The following is a 12,596-nucleotide window of genomic DNA, read 5'->3' as shown; positions in this document are numbered from 1 at the left end:
CAACACTTCCCTCCTTGCATAGGAACGGGAAGAAATCTCTCTTAATGACTTCGTAGGGGTCGACCTGAGTAATATAGGTGGGGGCGGAGCCTGATCTCAGGTCGACCTGTCTGTCAAAGACAGACGTGGTGGCATAGGAGCTTCCGTAGTTGGTCACGCCCAAAGCGATTCCCATAGTGAAACACCTCACTCTGTTTTCAAAGAACCTGGGATTACGTTAAGTAACCCATCGTTTTATTTTATTAAGAGCATGATAGATCAAAGTTAGCTGATTTGTGTATGTGTGTGCAGCAGACTGTTTGTTTATTGATGGTGAAAATGAATACAATATTAATAATTTTATCTGAGGGTGCTTTCATTTTTCCTCAAGAACCCCTATAGAACCAGGCCTGGTCTATTCAGTTGAAGCCACTAGAAAAAAAAAAGAGAACATCAATGTGGAGAAGATCTTATTTACATCAAAACTGAAACCAAGCCATTTTACACAAAATGCATATTTCATACATTTTCTAGAGGAATAACATTGGACTCGCGTCTTGCACAAGAGAGCCGCATGTTTAGAAAGCCATGTAAAGTTAACGTAAGTTCAACTTTTTAAAAACATATCTCGAGACTTTATGGTGGGTTTTTGTTCCCCATCCCACTGGAAAAATGAATGTTTGGAAATGTAAACTGATATTTTCTACTGACACACTACAGCAAAAGATATAAATAACTGACCGAACATCATTCTTTGGGGTGGAAATACTAATGCAGACATCCCAAGTCTCCCGGAAGTTCCGGGAGTCTCCCGCATATTGAAAGCGGCTCCCTGAGACCCGCAAATTAGTTAAGATCTCCCGGAATCTAGACCGAGCGAGAAAAGGCGCGCATGCGAAACAGATACTGTGTTTCAAACCGTGTAGCGCGCGCACGGCAGAGAGGGAGAGGGAGCGAGAGACCTTGCGTGTGTGTGCTAATGTGCGTGTGTGCGAAGCGCATGTCAGACAGAGATCATCCTGATTGGCCTGTTTCTGCAAATCAACCAATCAATTGTCAGTGTGGGCGGGCTTTTATCTCTTCTCCAGAACAAGATTAATCAGTTATGTCTATCTAGAAACAGGAGCACCATGGCAGAAAGAAAGTGCCACAAAAAAAAAAAAAAAATAAATAAATAAAAAAAATTATAAGACACATTTTACGGCAGACTACACGAAAGTGTACCCCTGTCTTATAGATGTAAAACAATGACAGTTTTGCTCAAGCATTGCCCATGGCAGGTTAAATGATTGCAAAAGGCATGTTGAGGTGAGTTGACAAGAGAATGGAAATATGGAATTCCAAGTTTACAGCAATACGTTAAATTGCATAGACATGAACAACCATCAATCACGTAATAAGCCCTTGCATTGAGTTCCTCAATGTGACTAAAATTATATCAGGCAGGCCGAAGCACGCAGGAACCGCGCTCAAACAGTGACGACTAAACCGCATGGCTAGAAGCTACAAGCTAGCAGAAGCATAGCTAGAGACTAGAAACAGACATGGCTAATAGCAGCAGCAAGGGACTAAAAGCAGACTAAAAGCAAAATTCCATGGTGTCCAAAGTATTTAAACTTCCTTGTTGGCCACCCCTCAAATGTTGCCTTGACCAATCAGATATGGTCTTGGCTCTGGGGTATCATAAATCATTTGTTTATCTTACCAAGCATGTGGTTCTTGCCTCACAGGGTCTAATTTTGGACATGATTCCTATAACATGATTATGATATATTTTACAAATAAATGATTGTCAGGACAATATCAAGCAAGAAAATTTGATTATATCAATACTAGACATGACTATGTATCCTATAGTTATCAAAAGACATACACAATAAGTGATTATACATGATAGTCAAATGTGTGGGTTACACATAAATGAATATGGAGTTAAGCAATGGAACGATTCATTTATAAGTCTTTTTGAGTTCATTCTGGTCCATATATAATGTACAAAAAGCAGTTTCTTTGCCATTCTCTGGCAAAGGGACTTTTCTGTGAAGACAAAGGTTTAAAGCCCTTCCCCCTTAGGAATTTCAGTCTGGTTCTGCTGAGTGGGGGGGAAGTCAATGCAAGTATTTAACTTGATCTCCTGGGTTTACATGTGATGTCCAGCGTTACATTTCAATCACGAACAATAAATTTGACAATCTCTTCTTCGAATTAAAATTGTCAATAATTGTTCTATTGGTGTTAATGTTGAAAGCTGTTGTGTGAACAAGTTGGTTGGTTGGTTATCTTGCTTGGTTCTTGTGGCACTAGAACTGATTTATGACTTCCTGAGGAGTTCGGCTCTCGTTTCAATGCACACAGCTCTGATAGACTCTTTAATTTGTCTGGTTCGACTCATTTCTGCTACAAAACTTTCAACGGAGTGCATATGCACATTCAATAGAGTGCGCCTCGAGCTATTTTTCACGTACATGTACAAAAATCGGTACACACATGTAACACACCAATACCTACAAAAAAGTCCTATGTTACGAAATCCGAATCCCATCAGGAAGTCCGTTATTTAGAATTTTCTCTGCAAAATTGGCGTTGTTTTTGCCATTTTCAGGGGTTGTACTTTAACAAACTACTCCTAGAGATATATTCAGATCAACACCAAACTTGATCAGTTAAATCTAAAGGCGTTTGCGATGTTAAATTGCGAAGATTTTGAGTTTTCGTCGAAGGGCGTGTCAGTGGCGGCCTGGCGAATTTCGATGAATCACCATGAAAAATGAAGTTGCTATATCTCAGACATACAAAGTCCAATCTGCCCCACACTTCACATGGTTGATATGACTCTGGAACTGAATAGATTGACATGCCCATATTCAGTTATTGTCATAGCGCCTCCTATTGGCAACAGGAAGTGTCATATTTTAAGCTGCGAAGAACTGCTCCTAGACATTTTATGACATCAATGTTTTTTTCTGGTCAGTCTAATCTAAAGGCCTTTGCGATGTTAAATTGTGAAGATCTTGAGTTTTCGTTAAAGGGCGTATCCATGACGCCGGGACAAATTTCGATGTCTCGCCATGGGAATAAAAGATGTTATAAGTCAGGCATAAAATGTCCGATCTTCCCCAAACTGCACATGTGTGATAAGAGTACTGACCTGCACACATCTGGAGGCCAATATTCCATCGGGTGTGGCAAAAAGGCTCGATAGCGCCACCTATACACTTTCAACGGAGTGCGTATACACTTTCAACGGAGTGCGCCTCGAGCTATGTTTCACGTACATGTACGAAAATCGGTACACACATGTAACACACCAATATCTACGAAAAAATCTCTTGGTACGAAATCCGAATCCCAACAGGAAGTCAGTTATTTTGAATTTTCTCTGCAAAATTGGTGTTGTTTTTGCCATTTTCAGGGGTTGTACTTTAACAAACTCCTCCTAGAGATTTATTCAGATCAACACTAAACTTGGTTAGTGTAATCTAAAGGCCTTTGCGAAGTAAAATTGCGAAGATCCCAAACTTCACATGTTAGATAAGAGTTCTGCCCTTAACAGATCTACATGCCCATATTCAGTTACAGCCATAGCGCCACCTGCTGGCAACAGGAAGTGACATGTATGCTGTGACCAACTACTCCTAGAATTTTTTTGAGATTAATATATTTTTTGTAGTCAGTCTAATCTAAAGGCCTGTGCAATGTTAACTTGTGGAGATCTTGAGTTTTTGTTAAAGGGCATGTCCATGGCGTCATGACAAATTTTGATGTCTCGCCACAGCAAGAGAAGTTGTTGTAACTCGGGCAGAATATTATTTCGATCTTCCCCAAACTTCACATGTTCGATAAGAGTCCTGCGCTGAACACATCTGAAGGCCAATAGTCCATTATAATGAGAGCACCACCTAAACTTTGATATATTCCACTTATATTTATGAGTTTAAATGCATGTTTAAATGCATGTTGCATCTTGTTGCCAAGCCAACATAATAAGTTTAAATAGCATAACAGTATGTTGGCTTGTTGCCAAGCCAACATAATAATAAGTTTAAATAGGATTTCAGTAAGTTGGCTTTCTCAAGCCAACTTAATAAAAGGCTATTTGACATTTTAAAATGATCTAATGGCTGCTGCTGCTCCAATTCGTTGATTTTGATTGTTTTAATAAATCCGTTTTAAATGAACTAATAAAGATAAAAAGCAGGTTAAGTTCAATATTATTGTACAAATAATTATAAAATGCTACAGACTACAAATAAGATTGCAGTTTCACATTTTGCGTATGCATTACAGAGTTAATTATTTTTACATGCAATGATATAAAATAAAACCCAAAAAGATTTGTAATGAATAAAAAATATGTAGACAAATAAGAATAAATGTTGTGCATCGCACTCAGCATAATCAATCTTGCACTCGAATATTTTAAGTAATAGAATACACTCCTGCATTTAAATGCAGCTGCATTTTTTTTTAACTTAAATTGTATTAAAGCAAGTAAAGAAGGCTCCCTTTAAAATCACGGAGGTTGTAATGAATAAAAAATATGTAGACAAATAAGAATAAATGTTGTGCGTCGCACTCAGCATAATCAATCTTGCACTCTAATATTTTAAGGAATAGAATACACTCCTGCATTTAAATGCAGCTGCATTTTTATTTTTTACTTAAATTGTATGAAAGCAAGTAAAGAAGGCTCCCTTTAAAATCACAGAGGTTGTATATTAATGAAGCTCTTTTTTTACATATTGTGCACTTTGTTGATTATAATGAGAGAACTTGAATTTAAATGCGAGGACGTTTTATTAATTTGTCGATTCTTTTCAGTTTCAACAATTTAGCTAAATCGTGGCCAGGTTTAATTTATTCATTGCTTGTTTTAGTTTGGCTTAAATAATGGAAGCAAAATTATTCGGTGCCTCACGTTTTACTAAAATAATGGAAATAATTGATAAAACATGCAACAATTACAAAACGGTCAAAAGCTGCAAATGCACTTTGCTGCTGCGGCAGAGGCAATGGTAGAAAGCATACCAACGGTAGAATGCATACTCTGTTTGGCCACCTAATGTACTGAGTATACAATCAGTGTATCCCTTAATCCCTGATTCAATATTGTGCATGCTACTCTGTGTTATAGTTAAGCCCCACAAAAGGCACAAAACAATATAAAGCACCATACAGTTTTCGTGCAGATATTTAAGCAGTTAAATTAAAGTTCACGCAAACTATTCTTTTTGCCACAGCTGTCAGTAATTCTCCATTCAGCATTCAAATCTCGGTCACATTCAGTTACGACAGTCAGCATGGTAAAACATTCTCCAAGATCATTCAATGTTCCTACTGTTTTACTTGATTTGTAGATTAAAATCTATGGTTTTGCATAAAGGGACTTTATCTTGCTGAAGTTTATCGCTGTTTTTCAACCATGTTACTTGCTACTGGATGTCTGTTCACAACACAGGAGTAAAAAAGGTCTATGAATTGTTCTTCACACGCAGAGTAACTGAAATTTAAAACTGTTATCTAGTTATCTAGGCTCAATAAAATTGCTTAGATTTAATACACTACGCATCAATATCGCTTCCATTTATGCTATGAACCTTTCACTGTGAAGAGCTAAACACTGTGACTCAATGTTGCTTTAAATCAGTCACATCGTGTGCATCATTCTGTGCACGGGATGTGAATAAGCGATTTGTGTTGCTCTGTATTGAGCCTTTAATATTATAATACTTGATTGATATTGTCTGAATTTTCACTGCATGTTCAGCTGCTAAAAAAACTTTGGTTGACACATGGCCTAAGAGCATGCAAAGCATCTCTGAGAAGCCTCTTTATAAGCATTCTTGATTTTTTTCTGAATATTAGAAAAAAAGTCTGCAGAAACTAGTCAACCTCAATAATGAATAAGTCAAGTATCTCAACCAATCTGTATCATATTCCACTGTTTCAACTGTCTGTAAAACACAGTGCTTTGCAAGGTGATTCAACAAGAGGTTATTAAAGGCTTGCCAAGGCTCAGGCACATTTAATTATAGCATGCAATGACGCACTTTCCTGAGTACTGAAGCATGGGGGGTGGGGGATGGGTGGAACCCAACTTGTGTATTACTGTGTTAAGAAGACAGGCTTACCTCTGTGGTAGCAGCCTGTCATTGGTGAGGTAACCAGGCTTGTGGATGTCTCTGTTGTAGTCAGCGTACTTGGCCTGAACAGAGTAAGATGCCAGTAGGACTGCTGTCTCCGGAGGGCAGTAAATCTCATCATTCAAAATGGCTTCCTTCACCTAGACAGTACAAACAGTTTAATTATGCCATATTTAATCTGGGCCCGTTTCCTTCTTTTGAGATTTAATCATCTAAAACTGACAAATTAACACAATCCTGGATTGTTGCATTCCACGAAACTCGTAATTGTTGTCACAGCATCAGTTCAATAACCTCAAACCTACTCTGGAGTAGGGCTGCACGATATTGGGAAAAAATGACATTGCAATACTTTATTTTTCTGCGATGTATATAGCGATACAAAATCTAATCTAATTTTTTATTACAAACAAAAATGGGGTGAGCACACTTACATTCTCATTTTAAATGATTTAAACATTGACACCATCGTTTCAATTGATTAATATGCGCAAGGGAGAGACAGCAAGACAGCGCTCATGTTTAGGGCTGGGATAAACGATTATTTTTTAAACGATTAATCTAGCGATTATTTTTTTCTATGCATCGATTAATCTAACGATTAATTTTTCCAGACCGATTCGATTTCTCCCCATTAATTGACTACAAACAATTTATACATGTTGATTTACATATCTGAATGAAAAAAAACATGAATTCCTTAACATTGCAATATATGTTTATTGCTCTTAAAATTACTAGACTGACTAAGAATGCATTCCTTTGCACTTGTATAGAGATAGCATTCAATAAAACCTTGAAGCCTTGAAAACACATAAAACAAGCTTACTGAACACATAGGGCCTAGCTTACTGAAAAAAAGTTCTCGACTTGATGTCTAGCATTTAGTAAAAAAGATCACCCAAAATACTTGTTTAGAGCAATTGAAAGAATACAGTAACCAATGTAAACTTGAGGGCTTTAAAGCTAATACAGAGAGTGCTTTTCCAAAAAAAAAAAAAAAAAAAAAAAAAAAAAAATTAACAGTGGGAGCCAGCCTGTCATGGAGAAGAAAAAAAAAAAATCTCTGAATGCTCCACGTGAAACTTTGGCGTTCCGCCCTTTTTCTATCGTGTCTAATGATTTTGGTTAATATACACGAGAGAGAGAGAGAGAGATAGAGAGAGAGAGAGAGCGTGAGAGAGAGAGAGAGAGAGAGAGAGAGCGCAAGACAGCGCTCGTGTAGTTTGAAGACGGTGAGTGCACGAGCGTGCCTGAAACTTTGGTGTTTAGCCCTTTTTCTATCGTGTTTAATGATTTTGATTAATATGCACAAGGGAGAGAGAGAGAGCAAGAAGCGCTCGTGTTGTTTGAAGACTGTGAGTGCGCGCACAGCCGGGGCTCTCTCTCGTACGCGCCCTGTCAGGCGCAGCAGTCATTCTATTCTACATCATTCACCGATCAAATAAGACTTTGACAGCCGCTAAAAAAAAGATCAATGCAGAAAAACCCCTGGATTGGTTATATAACGTTGGACAGAATGTTGATCCGGCCATCGCGTATATTCAGCGCACATAAGGTAAACGTTTTGCAAATGTTTTTTAGAGAAATAAAAACTGGTCGACGAATCGATGCGCATATTTTCGTGGATGTATTTTTTGCGTCTACGTCATCGATGACCTCGACGCGTTGTCCCAGCCCTACTCATGTTGTTTGAAAACGGTGAGCGTGCGGCCAGGGCTCGCTTGCTCTCTCTCTCTCCCTCTTTTTCTCTTTTGTGCACACTCTCTCTCTCCTAGCTAGATTTATTTGGAGGTTATTGCTCATGTCTCATTAGGTACAAATCCAAATGTTTCCATATTCGCAATGTATTTTAATGGTAAACTATTATTTATAATGTAAACTAGGGCTTGTACTTCACACGCATATAGACGGAAAATATCATGCTCTTCACGGTTCAAAAATGTCAGTACCGGTATTGTACGATCTATTTAAACTGACTAGTGTAACCTTTTAAATGTTACGTTGAATATTTTATTTTGATAATGAACAGACTGCGATGTAAGTTTGGATTGCTGGAATACGTGTACACCAGGCTCTGGCGTGATCGAAACAGCTGAGACATGTGCGTTGTCATCAATCAGATTGCCACAAATTAATAAGTCGTTGGAATTAATTAACAAGTTGTAGGAATGAATAGCCTATCTGTCCTGTGTCCCACAGCCCTGCAGAGCGCACGATATAAAACAATTATCTGATTAAATGACTTAAGTTACTACATTTCTGTTGCTTTCCATGCTGAAGAACTTGTGTTGTTTCTATTTTAATGTACTTTAAAAGTTTAAATCAAATTAAAAGGCTAATTTGTACATTGTGAATGAATGAATGATACGTTTATATACTGTGACCTTCACTCAGCCGCTCACACATGTTGAGTGTGCATGAGCCGCACGCAGCCCAACTTTAAATTGGTTGACTGGCCATCGACAGCTTTAATCGATTGCATCTCTTATCGACAATTAATCGATCATCAATTAATCATTTACATCCCTACTTTAAAGTATTCTCTAAAAAGCAACTAAGAAGCCTTTAACCATTATCAGAAAGACACTAGACAGTCAAGCATTACTGTATTAACTGGAGGTTGGAGCAATTACACTGCTACTTAAACCAGGAAAACATCAACAAAAATGTGGCTCCTATAGGCCTTTCAGTTCGCTGAATTTTGACTATAGGTTAGGCTATTTCTTACAAACCAATAAAAATTATTATGCTATGTCTAGCATTCTTTTATGTTACTGAGCATAGCAAATGAATTGGTATCCAGAATATCCACTCATGTTTCACTTTAAGTCTGCTTGTTATGACCAAAAAAAAAAAAAAAAAAAAAAAAACTTAATAGAGTCACATTACTAAATGCAATAGCCTATTTGAGACAGCCCATGATCAATTGATTTTATACAGATGTTACTATAACAATTTTGTAAATGGTGAACATCAACCAAATACTGATGATGTGAAAGTTACTGCTTTTTGCCTTGGTGTGACTTCTCACATTTTGCAGACCATGCAAAGGCAGAGTACATTAAATTCAAAATAGAAGTAAAAAAATCTAATCTACCGTATTTTCCGGACTATAAGTCACACTTTTTTCGTAGTTTGGCTGGTCCTGCGACTTACAGTCAGGTGCGACTTATCAAAATTAATGTTAAATGAAACAAGATAAATGAACCAAGAGAAAAATTACCATTAACATTACCGCCAAAAGGTGCTCTATGCTTCTCAGTGCTCCTGTAGTCTAGCATTGAGCAGCATAGAGCGCCGTCTTACAGCTGTAGACGGTAATGTTTTCTCTTGGTTCTAAATACATGCGACTTACAGTCCAGTGCGACTTATATATGTTTTTTTTCCTCATAATGATGTATATATATATATATATATATATATATATATATTTATTTACTATTACAGCTGTCGAGATTAACGAATGGTGGATTTGTTGATTATATAATAATTTTTTCGATCTTTTCCCATCACATGAAAGGCTGCAGTGATGAGCATTGAGTAGACAGAGTCTGTTTATCGCGTGAATGCAGTGATCTCGTCATTATTGCAACACGTTTTCTCTCACAAAATGTTTTCACCACAACTAACAGCAAACACATGCCTTTTTCTCTATCACACTTTAGAAATCATCAGAAATTATATATCACTTGAAAACATAAAATATCAAAATTCATCCTTTGAAACCCATTTTAACCCTTATGCATTGTTCAAATTCACTACCCTTTCGTTATGTTCGGGATGAAAACATCCACTCAATTAAACTGCTGTAAAAATGTAACAGATAAATTTTTTTTTTTTGATTTTTTTTTTTTTGCATAAATCTATTAATCAACCTCAGTCCTGATCAAAACTTCCAAATGTTTTTTTCCAAAAGATTTTAACTCTTTAATTGCCAAGTTCATAAATGTCACTAATTTTTTTGGGGAAAAACAAACAAACAAAATTACTTATTTTCAATATAAAAGTAATTTTGGCTGGATTTTTTTCCTAACTTTTAATAACAGTCTTGGGCAACAAATGTTACCTCTTCCCAAAAGGGAAAACCACCAACAATCAAGAATCACAAACACTATAATTTGCTGTTATACCCCATATAACTCCATATACAAGCCAGAAACTAAGCCTTTTTTTGCACAAACATATCTAAAGAGTTAATGGTCCCACCTAGTGATCAACTGTAAAAATAACAAATTTTATCTCTTCCCAAAAGGGAAAACCACAAACAATCAAGAATGCATGATTATTTGGTGTCATGGCTTTGCAATCAAAAAGTGTCATTATAATGGAAGTCAATTGTGCAAAAACAGCCACCAACAACAAATGAGGCAGAAAGCATTATAATCGAATACTGCACAAAAATCTGGGGGGGGGGACGACGACGAACGGTGAGTGAGTGGTTTGGGCGGAAACGATCAACACCTGTTTCTTGTTTCAGTAATTGGCGTGGAGAGAGTATAAAATGCCAAGAGAGACAGGAGCAGTCGATAGAGAGACGGACCCCATAGCAGCATCGCCAGCAGTTCCGTTCCCTGGACCTGGGGCAATCCAGTCGGCACTTTGTGATGGCCCAGCAGCTCCGGGACTCCTGCCGCAAGTGGCTACTGGCCGAGGGAAGTGATGTGGAACACCTTATCGACCTCGTGGTGATGGAGCTGTTCATCGCACGGCTTCCTAAGAAAACAGCCAAGTGGGTCCAGTGCCACTGTGTAATCTTGCTTCTCTCGGAGAATGATTACTTTCCTCTGGAGCAGTCTCAGGATGAGACATAAAACATGCTTTTCAACAGTTCCACTCCATCGATGGCCAGCCTCTCCAACCTGCCCACCCTCTCACCTTTCCGTATTTTGCCATTTTAAGAGATCAGTTGTATCAAGTTATCCAAGACGCTCTGACAAAAGTAAATACAACCCAGTTGTTGATTCCAAAGAGTCGCGGGGAAATGCTTTTCCATGCGGCTCATTCTAATCCTATGGTGGGCCATTTGGGACAGGCTGCAACACTTAAACGCCTCATGAGCCGTTTCTTTTGGCAGGGCATTCATGACAACATGCGCAGGTGGTGCGCGTCTTGTCTGGAATGTCAGTTGGTGAATCCACCGGCCGCCCCAAAAGCACTTTTGTGCCCCCTTCCCTTAATGCAGGTCCCCTTCGAAAGAATTGGCATAGTTGACTATGCAATACGATATCCTGAAGCAGTGGCCCTTCACAGCATGCGGGCACCCTGTTTCGTCTAATCTCCCGGGTGGGGGTTCTGAAAGAGATCCTCACCAATCAGGGTACAGCATTTATGTCACGTACGCTACGCGAACTGTACGGGTTATTGGGCATTAAATCGATTCGAACTAGCGTCTATCACCCACAGACCGATGCACGCTTAAATCCATGATCCGTAAATTCATTCAAGAAGACGCCAAGAATTGGGATAAGTGGCTAGAGCCCTTGTTATTCGCTGTAATGGCTAAGTGGCAGGAACCATTTGAGGTCGCACGACAAGTTGGTGATCTCGATTATGAGGTAATACCGTCCGATAAGAACGGGGCACGTCAGATCTAGCATCTCAACCCCCTAAAAAAATGGAATGAGGCAGAATCAGTGATGTTGGCAACGGTGATTGGCGGGGAGGATGATCTTGGACCAGAGGCGAATGTCAAACCACAATCCCTCGCCCTGGCCCCAGGGGGAGACCACTGTCCCAACTCACTGATCTAACGAAATTACAGGCAGAATTTGCAGACGTCTTTTCAACCCTACTGGGACATACAAACCTGATTCAGCACCATATCGAGACGGAGCCGGGTGTGGTAATTCACAGCTGGCCGTATCGCTTACCTGAGCACAAGAAAAAGGTAATTCAGGCTGAATTAAGCGCAATGCTCGACATGGGGGTAATAGAAGAATCCAATAGTAACTGGGCGACGAATCAGGCAACGAATCAGGAGACGAACGGTAAGTGAGTGGTTTGGGCGGAAACGATCAACACCTGTTTCTTGTTTCAGTAACTGGCGTGGAAAGAGTATAAAATGCCAGGGAAGACAGAAGCAGTCGAGAGAGAGACGGACTGCTGACTGGAACCGAAAGGAGTTACCTGGAAGCGTTTGGCGATAGTGTGTGCTAGTGTGAGAATAAAAGTCACCATTGGTGTTTGTAAATATTACTTTTCATTTATTAAAACTTGTCAGCAGTCCATCCGACCCCTTGTCCTCTTCCTTTCCTCCAACGAACTTACTATAACTACCAATGCATCAAAGCCAATCTTGTTTCTAATCTATGACATGCCCAAGACTGTGATAAAAGGTAAAGAAAATATCCAGTCCACAATCACTTTTAATATTGAAATATCTCATTTTGTGTGTTTTTTTTTTTCCAAATCAGAGACATCATTTATGAACTTGGTAATTAAAGAGTTAAACTCTTGGATTTTTTTTAAACA

At 38.7% G+C, this 12,596-nt stretch overlaps 1 protein-coding gene across 1 annotated transcript in view; it reads right to left on the bottom strand.

Moving 5' to 3' along the window:
• LOC113092077 (radixin) overlaps window positions 1–12,596 on the bottom strand; it is an 80,582-nt gene that overhangs the window by 15,488 nt on the left and 52,498 nt on the right. The window contains exon 4 of the mRNA XM_026257677.1: window positions 6,111–6,262. Within this exon, the coding sequence (XP_026113462.1) occupies window positions 6,111–6,262 (152 nt within the window). The remainder of the gene's footprint in view (window positions 1–6,110; window positions 6,263–12,596) is intronic.

The sequence above is a fragment of the Carassius auratus genome, unplaced genomic scaffold (assembly GCF_003368295.1).
Source record: "Carassius auratus strain Wakin unplaced genomic scaffold, ASM336829v1 scaf_tig00214433, whole genome shotgun sequence".
Taxonomy (NCBI): Eukaryota; Metazoa; Chordata; class Actinopteri; order Cypriniformes; family Cyprinidae; genus Carassius; species Carassius auratus.
Note: the sequence above shows the minus strand (reverse complement) of the source record. Positions and strands in the feature narration are given on the sequence as shown.